Source organism: Ahaetulla prasina, chromosome 4 (genome assembly GCF_028640845.1).
Source record: "Ahaetulla prasina isolate Xishuangbanna chromosome 4, ASM2864084v1, whole genome shotgun sequence".
Lineage (NCBI taxonomy): Eukaryota > Metazoa > Chordata > Lepidosauria > Squamata > Colubridae > Ahaetulla > Ahaetulla prasina.
Window position 1 is genome coordinate 26675927 of NC_080542.1, and position 23529 is coordinate 26699455.

Sequence of the window (23529 nt, forward strand, 5' to 3'; positions counted from 1 at the left end):
CTTATCAGCAGTATCTTAAATTATAGGAAGCGAGCTTCCTGTAATCATCTCTGCTGTCCTTACCACTCTCTATGGACTTTCTATCTGAGGCACTGCTGCCACCAAACCAAACAATGATGCAGTTTCAATAATGCCTCTGTTAAAAAGTGGCCAGGACAGAAGGAGAAAGATGAGCTTTCCTCATCCAACGCAGGAAATGCAGATCTTTGCACACTTCACTAAGGGTGATGTGTGGAGAGACTAGTTCGGATTGTTAGTTATCTGCACCTCCCGATACTTAATACTGTTGGCCACTCTACATCTGCATCTTTGATACTGAGTGGACTATGAATGTGCCAGCTCTTTCTAAGTCTACAATGATCTCCTTTGTTTTATTAACATTTAGAATCAGGTTACTTTTATTACACCAGTCCACCAGATCCTTCACCTCTTCCTTATAAGTATCTTCATTGTCATCCTGGATAAGACCCATCACTACCGTATCATCCACATACTTCACAATATGATTTGTAGCCGATTTGGCATAACAGTCGTGGGTCATCAAGGTGAACAGAAGTAAACTCAAGACACAGCCCTGTGGAGAACCTGTACTCGAAGAGATGGAGTTGGAAACTTTTCTTTCAATTTGCACACGCTGTTAAAGAGTTTTGTGGAATGTAGAGAAAGTCTAGAGATCATCCAGCCCACCTTCCAGGTTTAGAAAGGACCATACCATGCATCAGCTGGAGCTGAGCAAATCTTCCCCAACTAGAACTTCCACCTGTTTATCAGGCAGTGGACATTAGCCCAGAGATTTGATAACTGTATTTTCTAATTCCTCAGCCAGATTATTTATAATTGCTTTGCACAACATAGATCTAGCAAGAAAGTTATTCCACTCAACCACTGATCACCAATTTGACAGAGCCATTGATGGATACTTGTTGAGTACAATTGTTAACCAACTCTATATAGTATCCACCTAATTGTAGCATAACAGCTAATTTTTTTCTACCAGAGCATCAAGAAATCAAGGTAGAGTGTAGAGGTAGTCCTCTATTTACAACAGTTCATTTAATGACTGTTCAAAGTTACAACAGCACTGAAAATGTGATTTATGACCATTTTAGCAAAAAAGAACATTGGGTTGTTCATTTGCTCTACAGTATGCATTATCAGACAATCGCCGCGAGCTGAAGACGTATTTATTTACTCGCGCGGGGTTGGCTTAAATTTTAAATTCTAAATTTTAATTTTTTGGATGTATTTTAATGGGTTTTAAATTTAAACATGTTTTAAATTTTGGCCAATTTTATAATAAGTTTTTTAACTGTTTATTTTAAATTGTATTTTTTACTGTTTTTATTCTTGGCTGTACACCGCCCTGAGTCCTTCGGGAGAAGGGCGGTATAAAAATCTAATTAATAATAATAATAATAATAATAATTATATTCTAATTTTTATAAAAACAGTGACTTCTAACTTTTTTCAGAGCAGTAGAGTAAATTTACAGGAAAAATTACAACTTCAACTTTTTGCTTCTCATTTCTGCTTAATTAAAACCATTTCTGTAACAACAAAGTGAAATCCAATACAAACCTAAAGTCAAATTTTCATTCCCTCACCCACCAAATTTGGAGTTCAGAAGCGGTTTCCATGTGTAAACAAACTAGATAAATTCTTCTCTTTAATTAAAACAGTTTTGCCATCTTCACCAACTCCATCGCCTTTACCATCCATTCTTCCATTGCGGGAGTCGATGCGTCTATCCATCTTTGTGCATGTAACATTATTGCAACTGTCTACATATATAGTAACAAAATTCCAAATTTTCTTTCAAATTTTTTATCCATCAAACCTGAAAGAAAGACATCTGGTTTCAGTTTTATATTAAGAATCCTTTGAATTAAAATAAAGATCTGGTCCCAATGTGTCTTTGCTTTGCCACAAATTCACCATATATGATAAAAAAATATCCTCTTTACATTTATTTTTTCAACATACCTATAAAATTCCTTTATACAACTTTATAACACGTTCTTTTCTAAATGTTCAACAGCTCCCTAATAATGTCTTCCACAACTTTGCTGATATCAGTCAAACCCATCTGTGTTCAGTCACCCATGTCTAGCTTCATACACAACGGTAAGTAGCATAAGTGGGGGGAATAGTGGGCATTCCCATGAAGGATTGAGATCACAGGATAGAGCAGGTTTATCTGAAGAAGTTACTAAATAGGGATGCGGTGGGCAAGGCAAGTCCAGTAGAAATGCATGCATTCATGGCTTTAATTATTGAGGTGATTAAACAAAACTCTGGAATGCTAATCCACATTTGCCACATCATGGTTTACTAATTGCAGCATAGTGTTTAGATTCATCCAACATAATAACCAAAACATTAAGAATGCCCATTAACAGTATATTACAATTAGAACTGGTGAATAGGATTGTTCTTGGACTGAGTTCACAAACCTCAGTTTGACTGTATCTCAATCTCAGCAACTTGAAAAGGAGGGGACTTCAATTCCCAGAATTCCTCAGCCAGGAATCCTGGCTGAGGAATTCTGGGGATCGTAGTCCACACCTAAAAGGGCTAAGATTGTGAAGCACTGCCATAAAATACCCATTTCTCATTGTGGATTTTGGAGGGCACTTAACGACCAACTGTAGCATACACAAACCACAATTAAGCCTATGATGGATTTAACAGCGTGCGATCCAAACTTCATGGTGCCTTCTCAGAAGTTAAGTGCAAGAAGCGCACCCGACTTTTTGCAATTCTTCCACATTTCGGGAACGGAGTGGAAATCCCCTCAAGGACGCCTTTAGTTGGCTCCCTCTTTCATTTTCACCGGCAGAGGAAGTTACTCTGCAAAGAGGGCCGATCGTCATCGTCTGGAGATCGACATGGCTGCTGAGGGAAGCGGGAGGAACCGGCCGATGGACTCAATCCCCGGGGAATCGAGTAAGAAAGTTGTGCAAAAAAGCGGCCGATTTATGCCCCCAGTGGAGAATGGGAGGGCGCGAAGGAAGGACTTGGAAGTTCCGAATTCCGAGGCTGATTCAGCCAGCCTCACCCCTCGGTACAGGCAGAGGCGGGTTCGAGCATAGGCGGTCCGTGCCGCTTCTTTACGGTGCTGCACTCGGATAAATTGAGAAAAATAGTTAATTTAACCAGGGATCTGCGCATCGGGCAACCACAGTCAGAGTATACAACGAGTATACATAACCCCGGGCTATAGGATTCCACTGTGGAATGGAACATGCTTCTAACACAAAGTGTACAGGTAGACCTCAATTTACAAGTGTTTATTTAGTGACCAAAGTTACAACAGCACTGAAAAAAAGTGACTGCTATGACCCTTTTTCATACTTATGAAAAATACATACATATTCTTCTCATAATCCTAAAAGCTTTAACCAAAAACTTTCTACTATTGACCTCACCCCATTCCTAAGAGGACCATAAGGGGCGTGCATAAGCACACAAACGTGCCTACCGTTCCTGTCCTATTGTTTTTTTTTTCTTTTCTTCTTCCTATATATATATATATATATATATATATATATATATATATATATATATATATATATATATATATATATATATATATATATATATATATATATATATATATATATATATATATATATATATATATATTTGTTTTCTGAGGTTTTCACGGGTGTTTGTATATAGGTCTTTGGTTGTTCGGGTTTTCTCCCGTGTAAAATTGGAAATGTCTTGGCGACGTTTCGACGAAGTCTCATTCGTCGTCTTCAGGCTTCAGCTTCGTGCTTCTGGGAGCAATGTGTGATCGCAGCTGTTTCCTTTTAACTGCTTGTGCTTCTTAACCCCCACACGCAGTTAAAAGGAAGAAACAGCTGCGATCACACATTGCTCCCAGAAGCACGAAGCTGAAGCCTGAAGATGACGAATGAGACTTCGTCGAAACGTCGCCAAGACATTTCCAATTTTACACGGAGAAAATAACAATAAAGAGATATATATATATATATATATATATATATATATATATATATATATATATACATATATATATATATATATATATATATATATATATATATATATATATATATATATATATATATATATATATATATATATAGTTATACCTCCTATATTTACTCATATATATGTTTATATACTATATAATCTTTTTGTATGATACCTACATATATTGTTGTGACTAAATAAATAAATAAATAAATAATGACATTTGAAGCCTCCCTGTGATCATGGGATCAAAATTCAGGCGCTTGGCAACTGATTCATGACCATTGCTGTGTCCTGAGATCATGGGATCACCTTTTGCAACCTTTTGACAAGCAAAGTCAATAGGAAAGCCAGATTCGCTTCACAACCATGTTACTAACTTAACTGCAGTGATTCACTTAACAACTGTGGAAAGGTCGTAAAATGGGGCAAACTTCACTTAACAAATGTGTCACTTAAAACAGAAATTCTGGGCGCAATTGTGGTCGTAAGTTGAGGACTACCTGTGCTTTAAACAGGTATGTGAACAGTTCAACAAGTTAAATGTGTAATCAATCCATGTATTATTTAAAGAGAGAAGACTCCTTACGCAGGTTCTTTAGTCAATCAGTTCAAATGCTCTTGTAGTTCCTTAAAATAGGGACTAAATAATTTCTTGGCTAAATCCACATAATAGTTAACCCCTGAATTTGGACTAAGACATCTTAATTGCTATGTTGATCTTCCTTGACCGGGACACCTTATGCACAGTCACTCATGCTCTTGTTACATCTCGCCTGGACTACTGCAATGCTCTCTACATGGGGCTCCCCTTGAAGGGCACCCGAAGGCTCCAGTTGGTTCAGAATGCAGCTGCGCGGGTGATAGAGGCTAACACCACTCCTGCGCAAGCTGCACTGGCTGCCTGTGGTCTTTTGGGTGCACTTTAAGGTTTTGGTTACTACCTTTAAAGCGCTTCATGGCATTGGGCCTGGGTACTTACGGGACCGCCTTCTGTTACCTCATGCCTCCCACCGACCCATACTCTCACACAGAGAGGGACTTCTCAGGGTGCCGTCCACCAAACAATGTCGGCTGGCGGCCCCCAGGGGAAGGGCCTTCTCTGTGGGGGCTCCCGCCCTCTGGAACGAACTTCCCCCAGGACTTCGTCAATTTCCTGACCTTCGGACCTTTCGCCGCGAGCTGAAGATGCTTTTATTTATTCGCGCAGGACTGGCATAGATTTTTTTAGAAGTTTATTATCTGGTTTTAAATTTTAATGTGGGTTTTATTGTTTTTAATGTATTTTAAATCTGTGGCCATATTTAATAAGTTTTTAATTATTGTTTTATTCTGTATTTATCCATTGTGGTTTTATTTGGCTGTAAACCACCCTGAGTCCTTCAGGAGAAGGGCGATATAAAAATCTAATAAATAAATAAATAAATAAATAAAAATTTTTTTAAAATTTTCATTTATATCCCGCCCTTCTCCGAAGACTCAGGGCGGCTTATAGTGTGTAAGGCAATAGTCTCATTCTATTTGTATATTTACAAAGTCAACTTATTGCCCCCCAACAATCTGGGTCCTCATTTTACCTACCTTATAAAGGATGGAAGGCTGAGTCAACCTTGGGCCTGGTGGGATTCGAGCCTGCAGTAATTGCAGGCTGCTGTGTTTTAATAACAGGCTATCTTACAGCCTGAGCCACCACCATTATTATTTATAATAAATAAATAAATGTTCAAGTATTTAGGAAGCTCCTTTTAAGACAAGGCTCTCCAACCTTGGCAACTTTAAGCCTGGCGGACTTCAAATCTGGGAGTTGAAATCCGGCAGGCTTAAAGTTGTCAAGGTTGGAGAGCCTTGTTTTAAGAGACAGATCTTTGCAACAGAAGCTTGAGATTGTTCAGGGATGTCAGGGCACAAGTGACGGGATTCCCAGTTATATTGCAGGGAGTCCTCAACTTACAACCATGCATTTATGACCATTCAAAATTAGAACAACACTGAAAAAAGTGACTTACAACCGGTGCTCACACTTATGACCATTGCAGCATCCCCAGTGTCACGTAATCAAAATTTTGGCACTTTGCAATCAGCATTTATTTATGATGGTTGCAGCATCCCAGGATCATGTGATCATCTTTCGCTTTGCCATTTTCAAAAATGGATTGGACAATCATTTGACTGGGATGCTATAACACTCCCAGGATTGGACTAGAAGACCTCTGAAGTCCATCCCAGCCGTATGATTCTATGATTCTAACTTTCCCAGCCAGCTTCTGACACACAAAGACAATGGGAGAAGGTGGATTCACTTAACAACTTCATGATTTATTTAACAACTACAATAATTCCCTTAACAACCATAGCAAAAAGGTTATAAAATTGAGAGTGAGTCACTTAATCTCTGCCTTGCTTAGCAATGGAAATTCTGGTCCTAGAATTTGTGATTGTAAGTTGAGGACTACCTTTATATACCAAATTCCTTTCCTAAGTGTTAACCTTATGTGTGTTTGTTGTTTTTATTCTGTAGACACACTTAGAGAAATATGAGAACTTGGGCGTCCTCCTGGATGGACGGCTGTCTTTTGATGAACATCTGGCGGCCGTCGCCAGGAGGGCCTTTTACCAAGTTCGCTTGGTTCGCCAGTTGCATCCCTTCCTTGACCGGGATGCCTTATGCACGGTCACTCACGCTCTGGTTACGTCTAGGCTGGATTATTGCAATGCTCTCTATATGGGGCTGCCCTTGAGGTGCACCCGGAGGCTGCAGTTAGTCCAGAATGCGGCTGCGCGAGTAGTAACGGGAGCCGCTCGTGGCTCCCACGTGACATCGCTGCTCCGTAGCTTGCACTGGCTTCCTGTGGTCTTTCGGGTGCGCTTCAAGATTTTGGTAACTATCTTTAAAGCGCTCCATGGCTTAGGACCCGGGTACTTACGAGACCGCCTGCTGTTACCTTTTGCCTCCCACCGACCCGTACGCTCTCACAGAGAGGGTCTTCTCAGGGTGCCGTCCGCCAAACAGTGTCGGCTGGCGGCCCCCAGGAGTAGGGCCTTCTCTGTGGGGGCAGTGACGCTCTGGAACGAACTTCCCCCTGGCCTGCGTCAAGTGCCTGATCTTCGGACCTTCCGTCGTGAGCTCAAAACATATTTATTTATTAAAGCGGGACTGGCATAATTTGTGTTGAATTTTAAATTGGGTATTCTTAATATTTTTAAATTTTTAAATCTAAATTTTAATAATCAGCCTTTAAAATTTGCTCTTTTTAAATGTTGTTTTAAATTGTATATATTTTGGTTTTATTCTGGCTGTACACCACCCTGAGTCCTTCGGGAGAAGGGCGGTATAAAAATTTAATAAAATAAATAAAAATAAATGATAAAGAGCAAATCTACCATCATATATAGAACTTTGCCCAAAGAAATATTTGTTCCTGCTTTTCATTAATATTGAGAGGAGAAACACTGGACTCTGCAGCTAGCTGTTTTAATATTTAGCGTACTCTAAATAAGATATTATTCAAAAGAATAACTATTACATATACTGTATATTAAAACATTAGTTTTTTAACCTGCATTTGCGCATGAAACTCAATTATGGATAGCTTGCTCTATTATGACTGAGTTCCTACAACATGCCAAGCCAACAAATCATCCATTTTACGGGTTAATGTGGGATGAGCTTCTACCTTCTAGTAGACAAGGGACTGTTCCTAACTTTTGAGTAAGGCATAGTGGAGTAGATGTAGTAGTTAATTTTCCCAAGTAATTTTCTTTGTTGTTTTTTTAAATGATGATATGGTATATTTATTGCAGGACTTATCCTGAAGTTCTGCATCTGTTTCTCACCTGAATGACAAGAAATTGTGCCGTAGATTTTTTATATTCATGATCAAAGAGCTTCCAGGGGCCACAGAAGGGAATCTGAGGCTGACTTAGTCTTGATGGGTGAGCCCAACCCATCTCTTCTCCAATAAGATATTTCTTAATATGAGTGGTCTGATTGACCAGCCTAGGAAGAAATCTTCCCCAGAGAGAACTTGCTGTCTACTTTCCTTAAATTCTCAGGAAACCAGAAGCCAATTTAGCAAGTTTGCAGGAAAATGAATTAGAGATCGGTTCAATGCAAATGGAAAGTAAACAACTGAAATCTTTTATCTCTTTCTTCCGAGGGCTTTCTGACAGCATCTCATGCATCCTTCGAATTGGGAAAGCCTTGCTGTGGGGGTAGGCAAAAAATTGTTTGTTTGTTTGTTTGTTTGTTTGTTTATAATGTTTATATAGCCGCCCATCTCATAACTAATCTCAAGCAGCTCCATATGACCCTACAAGCGATATGATGAGAACATTTTGAGCATAAATGAATGCTCTCCGAGTTTTCTCTGTTACTTGAATAGAGCAGAATCCAGATGTGCTGAATTTGGGCTGCCCAGAAGGTCCAGCTGCAGAGCAAGTTGATGGGGGGGGCAGTTTCAGAGAACTGTTCTCACAGGGTGGTTGTTGTGGGAAAAAGAGAAGGAAGGAGTGTTGTGTATCTTTACCACCTTGAGTCACTTATAAAGTAATAAAGGGAAGATCAAAAAAATCAAATGAACTCATTCAAGAGCATCACTTTGTCAGTAAGGCTGCTCTGTACCTTTTAAGGAGTCTTTTCGCTACTCCTTTTTAGCATCTCTGCCCTTGACGTTGAATCTCCCATCCAGAGCCCAGTGATGGTAAGCAATGTAGGAGAGTGCTAACTCCACCTTCTTCAAATACCAGGCTCAGACGCCACATCTGTTCATGCCTTTTTCTCTGGCAGATTCATCAAGACTCTCTGGCAGCGATTTGCAGCTTGTTCTCCCCACCCAGCCTCCTTGGAGCAGTTTGGAAGAGGCAACTTGCCAAGGGAACAAGCAAATGGGGAAGATGAAACAGATGCTGCCCAGGTGTATTCATTGCAAGAGCACATGTTCCGCATATTACAGGAACTCAGAAGTAATGCAGATATCACCAGGTAGGAAAATACAAAACCAATTGGATCCACCCTACATCTGTGGGCCACTTTGATTCCCCCTTTGGGAAGAAGGCCAATTTCCAACGGGCCTCTGATTGGTTGCATTTTATTTGTTTGTTTGTTTCTTTGTTAAATTTATATGCTTCCATGTCACTATTGAGGGACTCTGAGCAACTTACATCATAAAGAAGAGCAACAAAGATGATAAGGGGGCTGGAGGTTAAATCGTACAATAAATGGCTAAAGGAACTAGGTATGTTTAACCTAATGGAGAGAAGGCTTAGGGGTAACATGATAGCTGTCTTCAAATACATGATCGTCTCTCACCGAAGAGGGGGGTTGATTTATTTTCCATAGCACCTGAAGGCAAGATAAGAAGCAACTACCGTTTCTCCGAAAATAAGACATCCCTTGATAATAAGCCCAATCGGGCTTTTGAGCACATGCGTTAAAATAAGCCCTCCCCAAAAATATTTAAACGCAGAGCTGGAAATCAGGTAAGACAGCAAAGGAGCCCCATGTATCTCCGTGTGCCCCAAAATAATAAGACCTTCCTGAAAATAAGGCCAAGCACTTACTTTGGGGTGCAAAAAAAATACAAGACAGGGTCTTATTTTCAGGGAAACGTGGTTGTCAGAGGGTGATCCAACCTGGAGCTAAGGAGAAACTTCCTGAAAGTGAGAACGATTAATCAATGAAACAGTTTGACTCCTGGAATTGTGGAAACTCCATTGCTGGTGGTTTTCAAGAAAAGATTGGGCAATCATTTAGAATAGAATAGAATAGAATAGAATTTTTTATTGGCCAAGTGTGATTGGACACACAAGGAATTTGTCTTGGTGCATATGCTCTCAGTGTACATAAAAGAAAAGATACGTTCATCAAGGTTCATCATTTGGGGTGGACTAAGGACTGCTGCTCTGGGCAGAGGGTTGGATGAAAAGATCTCTTAAGGTCCTTCCTGCCCTATGATTCTAGTAACCACTTCCAATGTGGGATGCGGCCATCAGGGCTCCAAGGCCAATTGGCAGAGCCAGGTTTTCAGGCCCATTCAGAAGGCCAAGAGGTTAGGGGTAGAACTTACCTCAAGGGGCACGTTCTTCCACAGGAGTCACAGCACAAAAGGCTATTCTGGACCCTGACTGCCACATTCCTTGGCCAATGGGATCCTTCTGCTGGAGTGAGTGGGGTAGCCAATCCCATTAGGGTGAGATGGTTCCTCAGATGATGTTCGTTACAACTCGTGCCTGAGAAAGTATATTCTGGATTATTAACACAGATGAATAATATCTGGTCTATTACACGAGTACATTTTCAGTTGTGTTTGATAATAGAGTTCATAAGAAAAAGAAAAAATAAGCTATTGTATGGAATGTAGTTATTGCCAGGACTTCTGCCTGGATGATGATTGTCGAATCTTTTTCCATCTTGCACCAGGCCCTAAAAGGACCTAATTAAGCTGAAATAATTTTATGTATGTACCATCTTTATTGATCAGGATCAATGCCACCTTTTAACCTCCTTTTCTATGAGATATTCACCTTTCGAACTTTTTCGCTTGCGAGATTCCCCCGCCTCGCAAGAATGGCCCTCCACGTTATCGAGGGCCTACCTTAATGAAGGGTCTTGGGACCCAGAGAGGTGGCATGCGGCTAAGAAGAACCTTTGGGGATTTTTAAATAGATTTTTAAATAAGGGTTTTTTAAGGGGGGGAGGGATATGACGGGTGGGGGAGAAAACCCGTCGGGGAGGGAGCCAGTCCCCGGGCTTGGTCATGGCATTACGACATCTGGTCTGAAGGCAGAGTGGGAGGGGTTCATTTCAGGTTTAGAGGGTCGTTCAATCTGTACGGTAAGTGGGAGAGGCAGATATGGCGGAGGGGGGGCCGTATCGAGTGTTGGGAGCATGTGCTCGCTGTTTGAAAGCGATCACGTGCTCCGGCCCCTCAGTCCCTACCCGTTCCTCGGGCGGCCATGATCCTCAGAGCCTGGGTTTTCGATTGATGTTATGTAATGCTCGGTCCGTGGTTAATAAAGCTCCCCTGATTTGTGATCTTATTCAGGGGGAGTCCGCGGACCTTATGGGCATTACGGAGACCTGGTTGGGCCCGGGGGGGGTCCCCCTGGTCAAGTTGTGCCCTCCAGGTTTCCGAGCATTCCATCAACCGAGGGCCCAAGGTAGGGGTGGGGGGGGTGGCGGTTGTTATTAGGGAAGATCTAGAGCCTAGGGAGGCCACTGTTCCTCAGATTGCCGGTTGTGAATCCCTCTTTGTGAGGTGGGGTCATAGGAATCAGCTGGGCTTGTTGATCACGTACCTGGCTCCCTGCTGCGTGACTACAGTCCTACCTGAGTTGCTGGAGGTACTTGCCGGGGTGGCAGTTGAGACCCCCAGACTTGCCATCGACCGGCTTGTCATCAACTGCAGCTCGGGAGTTCCAGGCTTCCATGACGGCCTTGGACCTGATTCAAGTAAATGATGGCCCTACGCACATGGGGGAAGGCACGCTGGACCTACTTTATATCTCTGGAATTAGATGATTTAGTGACAGAACCGGTGTCATGGTCAGATCATTTCCTCCTTCGCCTGGACTTCCGAACCGCCATCCACCACCGCAGGGAGACGGAGCCAATACGTTGGTTCCGTCCCAGGCGCCTGATGGACCCTGAGAGGTTCCTGACGGAGCTTGGGCCATTTCCTGAGGATCTGGCCCACGGCACGGCTGAAGAACTAGTTGCGGCCTGGGAACAGGCCTCAGCTGGGGCTTTGGACCGTGTCGTGCCTTTGCGGCCTCTGACCCGGCGCAGATCTCATCCGGCCCCTTGGTTCTCCGAGGGGCTGAGGGAGATGAAATGCCGGAGAAGACTCCTAGAGAGTACTTGGAAGTCCAGTTGTTCCGAAGCTGATCGGACACTAGTTAGGTCCTATTCTAGGACCTACCTAGTGGCAATGAGGGAGGCGAGGCGTTCCTACGCTTCCACTCTCATTGCATCGGCAGATAACCGCCCGGCCGCCCTGTTTCGGGTGACCCGCTCTCTCCTTCATCAAGAGGTGCGGGATGACCCTTTGCAGGGACGTGCCGAGGAGTTTAGTGGTTATCTATACGATAAAATCGCTCAGCTCCGGGATGGTCTGGACCGAAATTGGGATGATCCAAGCGAGAGGGAGGAGGCACGTCTTGTTGAGTCTGTTTGGGATGAGTTTGATCTTGTGAATCCCGAGGACGTGGACAGGTTGTTGGGGAGGCTCCACGCCACCACATGTTTACTGGACCCGTGTCCTTCCTGGCTGGTGCTGGCCACTCAGGAGGTGACACGAGGCTGGCTCCAGGAGATCATCAACGCTTCTTTGTTGGAAGGGGTTTTCCCTGCCGCCTTGAAAGAGGCGGTGGTGAGACCCCTCCTCAAGAAGCCCTCCCTGGACCCAGCTATTTTGGGTAATTATCATCCGGTCTCCAACCTTCGCTTCATTGCGAAGGTTGTAGAGAGTGCTGTGGCGCGGCAGCTACCCCAATACCTGGATGAAGATGTCTATCTAGACCCGTTCCAGTCCGGCTTCCGACCTGGATACAGCACGGAGACAGCTTTGGTCGCGTTGGTGGATGATCTCTGGAGGGCCAGGGACAGGGGTTATTCCTCTGCCCTGGTCCTATTAGACCTCTCAGCGGCTTTTGATACCATCGACCATGGTATCTTGCTGCGCCGGCTGGGGGGATTGGGAGTGGGAGGCACCGTTTATCGGTGGTTCTCCTCCTATCTCTCCGACCGGTCGCAGACGGTGTTGACAGGGGGGCAGAGGTCGGCCGCGAGGTGCCTCACTTGTGGGGTGCCACAGGGGTCGATTCTCTTGCCCCTTCTGTTCAACATCTATATGAAGCCGCTGGGTTAGATCATCAGTGGCTTTGGGGTGAGATACCAGCTGTATGCTGACGACACTCAGCTGTACTTTTCCACCCCAGGCCAACCCAACGAAGCTGTTGAAGTGCTGTCCCAGTGTTTGGAAGCCGTACGGGTCTGGATGGGGAGGAACAGGCTCAAGCTTAATCCCTCCAAGACGGAGTGGCTGTGGATGCCGGCACCCCGATTCAGTCAGCTGCAGCCGCGGCTGACTGTTGGAGGCGAGTTATTGGCTCCAAAGGATAGGGTGCGCAACTTGGGTGTCCTCCTGGATGGATGGCTGTCGTTTGAAGATCATTTGACGGCCGTCTCCAGGAGGGCCTTTCACCAGGTTCGCCTGGTTCGTCAGTTGCGCCCCTTCCTTGATCGGGATGCCTTGTGCACAGTCACTCATGTGCTTGTTACCTCCCGCTTGGATTATTGTAATGCTCTCTACATGGGGCTCCCCTTGAGGTGCACCCGGAGGCTTCAGTTAGTTCAGAATGCAGCTGCGCGGGTGATAGAGGGAGCTTTACGTAGCTCCCACGTAACACCACTCCTGCGCAGACTGCACTGGCTACCTGCTGCGTGACTACAGTCCTACCTGAGTTGCTGGAGGTACTTGCCGGGGTGGCAGTTGAGACCCCCAGACTTGCCATCGACCGGCTTGTCATCAACTGCAGCTCGGGAGTTCCAGGCTTCCATGACGGCCTTGGACCTGATTCAAGTAAATGATGGCCCTACGCACATGGGGGAAGGCACGCTGGACCTACTTTATATCTCTGGAATTAGATGATTTAGTGACAGAACCGGTGTCATGGTCAGATCATTTCCTCCTTCGCCTGGACTTCCGAACCGCCATCCACCACCGCAGGGAGACGGAGCCAATACGTTGGTTCCGTCCCAGGCGCCTGATGGACCCTGAGAGGTTCCTGACGGAGCTTGGGCCATTTCCTGAGGATCTGGCCCACGGCACGGCTGAAGAACTAGTTGCGGCCTGGGAACAGGCCTCAGCTGGGGCTTTGGACCGTGTCGTGCCTTTGCGGCCTCTGACCCGGCGCAGATCTCATCCGGCCCCTTGGTTCTCCGAGGGGCTGAGGGAGATGAAATGCCGGAGAAGACTCCTAGAGAGTACTTGGAAGTCCAGTTGTTCCGAAGCTGATCGGACACTAGTTAGGTCCTATTCTAGGACCTACCTAGTGGCAATGAGGGAGGCGAGGCGTTCCTACGCTGCCACTCTCATTGCATCGGCAGATAACCGCCCGGCCGCCCTGTTTCGGGTGACCCGCTCTCTCCTTCATCAAGAGGTGCGGGATGACCCTTTGCAGGGACGTGCCGAGGAGTTTAGTGGTTATCTATACGATAAAATCGCTCAGCTCCGGGATGGTCTGGACCGAAATTGGGATGATCCAAGCGAGAGGGAGGAGGCACGTCTTGTTGAGTCTGTTTGGGATGAGTTTGATCTTGTGAATCCCGAGGACGTGGACAGGTTGTTGGGGAGGCTCCACGCCACCACATGTTTACTGGACCCGTGTCCTTCCTGGCTGGTGCTGGCCACTCAGGAGGTGACACGAGGCTGGCTCCAGGGGATTATCAACGCTTCTTTGTTGGAAGGGGTTTTCCCTGCCGCCTTGAAAGAGGCGGTGGTGAGACCCCTCCTCAAGAAGCCCTCCCTGGACCCAGCTATTTTGGGTAATTATCGTCCGGTCTCCAACCTTCGCTTTGTTGCGAAGGTTGTAGAGAGTGCTGTGGCGCGGCAGCTACCCCAATACCTGGATGAAGATGTCTATCTAGACCCGTTCCAGTCCGGCTTCCGACCTGGATACAGCACGGAGACAGCTTTGGTCGCGTTGGTGGATGATCTCTGGAGGGCCAGGGACAGGGGTTATTCCTCTGCCCTGGTCCTATTAGACCTCTCAGCAGCTTTTGATACCATCGACCATGGTATCTTGCTGCGCCGGCTGGGGGGATTGGAAGTGGGAGGCACCGTTTATCAGTGGTTCTCCTCATATCTCTCCGACCGGTCGCAGACGGTGTTGACAGGGGGGCAGAGGTCGGCCGCGAGGTGCCTCACTTGTGGGGTGCCACAGGGGTCGATTCTCTTGCCCCTTCTGTTCAACATCTATATGAAGCCGCTGGGTTAGATCATCAGTGGCTTTGGGGTGAGATACCAGCTGTATGCTGACGACACTCAGCTGTACTTTTCCACCCCAGGCCAACCCAACGAAGCTGTTGAAGTGCTGTCCCAGTGTTTGGAAGCCGTACGGGTCTGGATGGGGAGGAACAGGCTCAAGCTTAATCCCTCCAAGACGGAGTGGCTGTGGATGCCGGCACCCCGATTCAGTCAGCTGCAGCCGCGGCTGACTGTTGGAGGCGAGTTATTGGCTCCAAAGGATAGGGTGCGCAACTTGGGTGTCCTCCTGGATGGATGGCTGTCGTTTGAAGATCATTTGACGGCCGTCTCCAGGAGGGCCTTTCACCAGGTTCGCCTGGTTCGTCAGTTGCGCCCCTTCCTTGATCGGGATGCCTTGTGCACAGTCACTCATGTGCTTGTTACCTCCCGCTTGGATTATTGTAATGCTCTCTACATGGGGCTCCCCTTGAGGTGCACCCGGAGGCTTCAGTTAGTTCAGAATGCAGCTGCGCGGGTGATAGAGGGAGCTTTACGTAGCTCCCACGTAACACCACTCCTGCGCAGACTGCACTGGCTGCCTGTGGTCTCCCGGGTGCACTTTAAAGTGTTGGTTACTACCTTTAAAGCGCTCCATGGCTTAGGGCCTGTGTACTTACGGGACCGCCTGCTGTTACCTCATGCCTCCCACCGACTCGTACGCTCACACAGAGAGGGACTTCTCAGGGTGCCGTCCGCCAAGCAATGTCGGCTGGCGGCCCCCAGGGGTAGATCCTTCTCTGTGGGGGCTCCTACCCTCTGGAACGAGCTTCCCCCGGGCTTCCGCCAAATACCTGACCTTCGGACCCTACGCCGTGAATTAAAAACATACTTATCTATTCGCGCAGGGCTGGCTTAAATTTTTATTGGTTTTAAATTTTATTGGTTTTAAATTTTTTACTAGTAATTTTTAATGGGTTTTAGTTTATGTTCCAAAGTTTTAGGCCAATTATGTAATAAGTTTTTTAATTCGTATTTTAATTGTATATTACATTTTTTGTTTTACTTGGCTGTACACCACCCTGAGTCCTTCGGGAGAAGGGCGGTATAAAAATTGAATAAATAATAATAATAATAATAATAATAATAATAATATAATAATGTAGTGGGACAGTCTACCAGTTCTGATATAAGATGCATCAGCTACTTCTGGTGAAATTGTTGCTACTTCTGGAGATTCAGATTGTTTCTTCTGCTTCTAGTAAAATTCATTCTCCTATCCTAATGATATTCAAGATCCATGAAAGCTTTTTTATTATTATTTTAAATGAAACCTGATTTGATCTGTTGGATCTGCTACTTTTTACATGATTTTGCTTTATTTTCCAAAATTATCTTTTTATTGTACAAGTACTCCTCGACTTACAAAAGTTCATTTAGTGACCGTTCGAAGTTACAACAGCACTGAAAAATGTGACTTATTACCATTTATGATTGTTGTAGCTTCCCCATAGTCATGTGATTTGCATTCAGATGCCTGACAACTGACTGACATATATGACGATTGCAGTGTCCTGGGGTCATGTCTTCCCTTTCGCCACCTTCTGACAAGCAAAGTCAATGGGGAAGCCAGATTCACTTAACAACCGTGTTAGTAATTTAACAACCTAAGTGGTTCACTTAACAAATGTGGCAATAAAAGTTGTAAAATGAGGCAAAACTCACTTCACAAATTTCTCACTTAGCAACAGAAATTTTGGGCTCAATTGGGGTCGTAAGTTGAGGACTTCCTGTACTGCTCTGAGCTGTTCTTTTCCCATTACAGAATGGCAGAAAGCGTCATCAGTGAAAATCCACTCCACGGTCTGGCCAAAATATCAGAGGAGATGTTTGCTACTGGAGTCAACTGGGGACGGATCGTTGTCTTCTTCTACTTTACATTCGAAGTTGGCAGACAGGTAGAAACCTGAAGGCATAATGTTTGTTGTCTCAACATCCTCAAAGAGTGGACAGGAAAAGCAATATAGGCTGAAATCAGTAGGGTTGTAGTAAGACCCGTCCAACCAGCGTAAGGCATAGTTACTTTGGAGTGTAGAGGCTTTTGGGGGAAGGCATTCTTAAAACTTTTTAAGTGGGCTGAATGTCACAAAGGGAGAAAGACTTATCACATGGCTGCTGGTGGCAGGAAAATTGGGAGTTATTTTTGTATTTTAAGTGCTCATTTTAAGGAAACAGCATTATTATCTTTTTTTTTTCCTGCCCCGGGATGATAGGTTTGATGTAGCTTTTTAGCAGTCATGGTGAGGGGAACTCACTATGCTACAGAAAAGCAACTTGACAGACACGTGAGGCCTTTTTGCCATAAATTACTCTCCCTTGCTGAAAGAGAGGATTTATAAGGATGAAGCTTCTCTTAATTAAAATAGTTAATCTCTCCTTATTGGTAATCTTTTTTGGGTCCTTCTCATCTTCCTTGCATGTCATAGTAAGAGATAGTATAGTTTTTTCTTATTATCTCTGGGTCAGATATGCTGTTTACCATGTTTGATAGTATGGTTTGGCTTTGGCTAGTTCACCTTATTCATGGCATGGTGTGCTAGCCAAATCCAGATGACTGGCTAATTTTTAATTAGGGACCCATTAGTTTTCCTACCAGAAAATGGTAGATGGGAGGGCTTGGATCCATTCATTACTAGCCGTGATGTCAAAATGATGACATGTAAGTCATCACCATGCAACTCATGCAGTTGTAGGCTTCCATCATGATATTTAGAGCACCATCTGTTTTGATGTGTTTGATGACACACAAGATGTCATTTTCCCTTCTACGAATGCCAAATGACTCTGTACATTTCTTTTATACCAACAAGCCAATGGAGAGTTAAAAAGAAAGAATATGGGGGAAAGGGTATTCTTTCTATCCACATTGACTGTTACTCTGCTCAAGCCATTGTATACCTATTTTAAAGGAAAAACAAACAGAAAAAATAACTGAGTCTTTTTGTTTTTGTTTTGCCTGGGATACTTTGTATGTTTGAAACCTCTGCAAGATTTAAGGTGCCTGCCTGTTTTGTCTTATTGATTGTGTTCTTCAAATCTTCCAGGTCCAATTCTCCTCTGTCTTCACTCATCCCATTTATCCTTCACTCTTTCCCCACCTATTTAGGAAAGAAATAGGCTCCTAAATCACTAAGTAATTCTTCTTCTGTTTCTTTTAAGTTGCATGCCATGCCATCCTAGCTTTTCAACCACAGAATTGACTGTGGCATTTTTTTCAGAAAGAAGTCATGCACTCAACTCAGTGCTAGAAGCAGATTTAAAACATGGTTGACCTCTCTCTTTTTAAGTAGCTAGAAGAGCTACTTTATTTTTCTTTAGCTCAATGCGTCTTTTCACAGATTAACATCCCTAGAAACTGATTGGGAAAAATTATGTCTCTTTGCACACTTATCTCAGAATAAATCTGACACTTGATTTAATTCTGAATTAATAAATGCACACAGTTGCTTCCTTTGTCTGAAATGTCCATGAATACTGCAGATTAGTAAATCCTAATCTACTGATCACCAGGCTGAAATGAGCCAGTGAATTTACAAATCTTGGAACAACACATTCTATTTAATTTTTGACAAGATGATTTAATTCATAGCCAAGAAACTCCTAATCTGCAAATCTGATTTTTCTACCCATTATATCCCACCTTCTCTCTCCTCAATATTTTGACTAAAAAAGATTGCCAAAGGTTATAAATTTTAGGTTCTGTTTTGAATCATTTTTGCTCTTTCATCTTTTCTATACCCGTAGTCTGCCTCCAGATTCTTCAGGGATGTGATGGACTGGGCCATGAACTTTTTAAGGGATCGGCTGGCTCGCTGGATCGAACAACAGGGAGGCTGGGTGAGTGGCACAGTTGAGGATCCTTTGAGTGTTTCTCTTATAGGCAAGATTTGAGAAGACTTTGTTAAAAATGTAGACTTAGGTTAGCTGTAGAACACGTGTACCAAAAGCCTGGTTTAGGCATCGGACATCAAGATCCAACAACGCCCAATTAGGATGAATTCTCACTAATAAGATCCTATAGAAATATCTGGAAAGCCACAGTATCTCCAGAAGATCCCACAATCTGGAAGAGTTCAGCTCCTGATCAGAAAAAGTAGGGCAACCTTAAGCAAAGCCGTAATGCTGTTCCATTCATTTTACCTTAATGTGTTGTTCTGGGAATCCAAGAATTGTGCTTTGTTCACTAAACTATGATGAACAACCTGGGTAGTGTAGCTGATTCATGTGCTCGTAAGAACCAAATCCTTTTAGCTGATCTTCCTTTTTAACAGCTGCATTTGTGTGGGGTTTTTTTATTCTCTGTTGAATGACTTGAAGAAACCACAGTTCATGCTGTTGGTGTTTTGAAACTGTTTGGGGCAGCTTCTTCCCAAGAAGTCCAACAGGGGGCAGACACGCCATGTCAAGCTAAACCCAGGTTAAAGATAAAGGTATCTTTGAATTAAACCTGACTCCAGGCAACTACATGGATGTGTTTGTTGAAAGTGTCATCCAATTCAAAAGATTATAGACAATCTAGGAACATTAACGTTTCCTGAAGAATTTGTGTTCCATGAAGCCAGTTTGTGCACACTAAAGCTGGGCTCAGAATCCTAAAAACTACCAGTTGTCTTTTAAAGAAATGTCTCTAGTCCTTAAGACAGCAAAAGGCAGTTGGGTGAATTATCTAAAAGTAGGAATTAATAGTAAGATTTTTTTTGTGGGAGTTCATGCAACTCTATAGCTACTTAGGAAAGCAGAAAAAATAAAATAGGCATATAATTTTATTTTATTTTAGAATTCATCTTTTTATTTAAAAAAATAGCTTGATTTTTAAACAAAAATTACTACCTTGTTACTGATCCAAAACTCAACGGTAAACAGATGCAACATATTTTCTTCCAAATGGTAAGATTTTTAAAGATACTGTTAATTTATCATTAAGTGTTAAATTGTACCCTATGACCATCATTTGTGTTGTAAATGTTGTACCTTGATGAAGGTATCTTTTCTTTTCTTTTATGTACACTGAGAGCATATGCACCAAGACAAATTCCTTGTGTGTCTAATCACACTTGGCCAATAAAAATTCTATTCTATTCTATTCTATTCTATTCTATTCTATTCTATTCTATTCTATTTAATGTTTATGTAGATTGATATACTACTCAGCCTACATTTCCCTTGTTTCACTAGAGAGTTTGCTGCACAAAGACCCACCCCCAAAGCCTCATATGGACACCACCAAAATTTTCTACTGAGCTTTTGTTATGAATGTGACATGGGGAAAAGTGTGAAACTGAAAATGTGTCTGGAAAACAATTATATCAAATAGCTATAGTTTTAACTCATGTTATTATAAATGACATCAAACATTTCATTTTTTTTTCCTGAACTTGCTCACATCTTTTTGAAATGTGACTTTGGACATGTACAGTCTTCATTCTGAGATAAATGTTCCTATTGCCTCCCATACAATACAGGTGGTGCACGACTTACAGCCGTTTGTTGTTGCAACTACTCAAAGTTGCAACAACACTGAAAAAGGTGACTTATGACAACTTACGATTGTGGAGATACATGATCAAAATTTGTTTGGCACTGTATTTATATTAGTTGCAGTATCCCATTGTCATGGGATTGCCATTTGCAATCTTCCAACGAGCAGTCAGTGGGAGAGGCCAGATACGCTGAATGACTGCTTGATTCACATTACAACTGCAGTGACTCACTTTAACAACCACCTTGCTTTGCAATGAAAATTCTGGTCTCAATTGTGGTTGTATGTCGAGAACTACCTTATCCCACCAAATATGACTCATTTATATGTGTGTCGTCCCCCACTCAGTGCCTGTTGCTTCCCCTGAATAGGTCATGAATGAGAAGCATTTACAGGCCATGAAAACCACACAGATTTGACAGAAGATGCTTTTGAATTAATCTACCACTTATGAACATCCTCCCTTCTCCTTCTCCTTCTCCTTCTCCCTTTCTTTTCTCCTTACCATAGCAGGGAGAAAACAGCTCTTGTTTGCTGCCTGCCAGCCAGCTGGTCATGGGGTAAAAACGGGTTGAGTTCCCTACACTTACAAGAGCTACACTTTTTCTAGCCTCAAAATTACAGGTTGCCCAACCCACAAATTAGGATAAATTTTTACCGCAGGCTACATTAAAAGCCATGTCAGGCATTGCAAAAGTGTTATTGAACTATTTCATGTCCAATTTTTTTTCTTAATTCTGCAAAGCAGTATTTAAATGACAGCACAGATGCAGTTTTTCCTAAACCATGTGATAAGAATGCTCTCCCCCCGAAATGTGATGATACTTTCCAGTTGTGAAAAATTGCAGAGGTGAAACTGCAAAGGTTATAGAACAAAAAACAGAAACTCTGTGGAAATAGAAAGGCAACAAAATATGGCTTGGGAAACATTTGTTGACTTTTCTCCAGCCAGGTTAAATATTTTTGCTTCCCTTTGCATTCCAAATGTTTCCATTCTTTTTTTTTTTCTTTTCTTTTCAGAATGCTCTACTAAACTTTTTCCCATCATAAGAATAGAAATCTGGAGAGATTGGTATTTCTCATTCCTGCTATGTGGAAGGCTAAGAAAATTTTTGATTGCTCTTGGGAAACTTTGGATGAATTTCATCCTGATCAGAAATAATAATAAAATGAAACTGTTGCTTGTTTATTTGTCTTGTGAGTCACTACAAGACAGACTTCATTTAAAGACAGGATACTTGAAAAACTCTTATGTCAGAAAACTTGCTGGAAATCTCTGTCCTGTAAGTATAGGCAGTCCTTGACTTACAACGGTTCATTTAGCGACTGTTCAAAGTACAACAGCACTGTAAGAAGTGATTTATGACTGTTTTTCCACACTTACAAACATTGCAGCATACCTATGGTCATGTGATCAGAATTCAGGCGCTTGGCAACTGATTCATATTTATGATACTTGCAGGGTAGCAGAATTATGTGAACCGTTTTTGTGACCTCCTGGTGTTGAAACAACCCGACGGCTGAAGATGATGAATCAGACTTTTTCCAGAATCAGTAACAAAGTTTATTGAAGAATCAACAGCATAAATAATCCATAGAATCAACAGTAAACAATGTCCAGAATCAACAGCATCTTATTGAACATTACACAAAGTTTATATAGCTTTTCATACCTAGCTCAGCTTAGCTAACGTATGTGTTACTTCATTATTGGCTAATGAATCTCCAAGGCACAATAATTGGTTAGTAATTACATCATCAGTTTTCGTATGAATATGCGTATATGCGCATGTGTGAAAAAGAGGTGAAAGAGCAACCATGTTTCAGGGTTACAATTTGTTTCATCCTGTATCCTTGTATATGCTGGGAAAGCTGCTTAAATGAGGTTTGCCATCCGAGATAAGAGCATTGCCTTCATTCCAAAATATGTACATGATGATGAACAAAATGTTAACCCTTCATCCTGACAAGTAAAGTCGATGGGCAAGCCATATTCACTTAACAACCATGTGACTACCTTAACAATTGCAGTGATTCACTTAAGAACTGTGGCAAGAAAGGTCATAAATTGGGGCAAAAATCACTTAACAAATGTTTCACTTAGCAACAGAAATTTTGGGCTCAAGTGTGATTGTAAGTCAAGGACTATCTGAATTTCCTTCCTTGTTTTTTATATATAAATTTTTATTAGACAATTTTAAAGAGAACATAAAGATAATGCTAATGAATACAGAATAAAAAGGTAAAGGTAAAGGTTTTTTCTGTCCAATTGTGTCTGACTCTAGGGGGCAGTGCTTGTCTCTGCTTTTTAGCTGAGGGAACCAGCATTGTCTGAAGCCATTTCCATGATCATATGGCCAGCAGGACTATGTGCCGAGCACGTGGAACACTATTACCTTCCACCCATTTATTTCCCTGCATTTTGCATGCTTTCAAACTCTAGGTGGGCGGGAGCTGGGTAATAATGAAAGCTCGCCCCATCACATGTGCTGAGTTCCCGAACCTGAGCTGTCATCTTTCCAGCTGACAAGATCAGTGTCTTTAGCTGCTGAGCCATCACGGCCCATGAATACAGAATAAAGAGAACAAAGAAAGCAAAAGTGGAAAACAACAATACAGAAAGAAAGAAATGATAGCAATTGAAAGAAGAAACTTCTAATTTCATAGAGTCCTATAATAATTAGGCTAGAAGGGATCTTGGAGGTCTTCTACTCCAACTTCCTGCCCAAAGTCTTGATATCATCTTAGACAAATGGTTGTCCAGTCTTTCGTGAAAACATCCAGTGATGGAGTAACCAAACTCCAGGAGGCAAACTATTGCTTAATAGTTCTTACTATCAGAAAATTCATCCTTATTTCCAGGTTGGATCTCCTTCTGATGAGCTTCCACCCATTGCTTCTTATCCTGCCCGCAGGTGCTTTGGAAAATAAATTGATGCCTTCTTCCCTTTGGCAGCCCTACATGTGTGGGAAGTCTGCTGTTGACTATTCACTAAGCAACAAAGAAAAGGTATATCCTATGTA

General features: G+C 42.9%; 1 protein-coding gene across 1 annotated transcript; it reads left to right on the forward strand.

The window, feature by feature from the left end:
* Positions 1–2654: 2654 nt before the first annotated feature.
* LOC131198324 (apoptosis regulator BAX-like) lies at positions 2655–23529 on the forward strand. The gene is made up of 6 exons (XM_058182825.1): positions 2655–2946; positions 8160–8214; positions 8789–8983; positions 16792–16924; positions 18771–18863; positions 21526–23529. Exons 1-6 carry the CDS (start codon positions 2889–2891, stop codon positions 21553–21555), a joined length of 564 nt encoding a protein of 187 aa, XP_058038808.1. The 5' UTR covers positions 2655–2888; the 3' UTR covers positions 21556–23529.

Excerpts from the sequence above, each read along its gene's own strand:
- LOC131198324 (XM_058182825.1), top strand. The coding sequence starts at position 2,889 with ATGGCTGCTGAGGGAAGCGGGAGGAACCGGCCGATGGACTCAATCCCC. Across the intron at positions 8,984-16,791 it reads AGTAATGCAGATATCACCAG|AATGGCAGAAAGCGTCATCA; the intron begins GTAGGAAAATAC and ends TTCCCATTACAG. Across the intron at positions 18,864-21,525 it reads TCGAACAACAGGGAGGCTGG|AATGCTCTACTAAACTTTTT; the intron begins GTGAGTGGCACA and ends TTTTCTTTTCAG.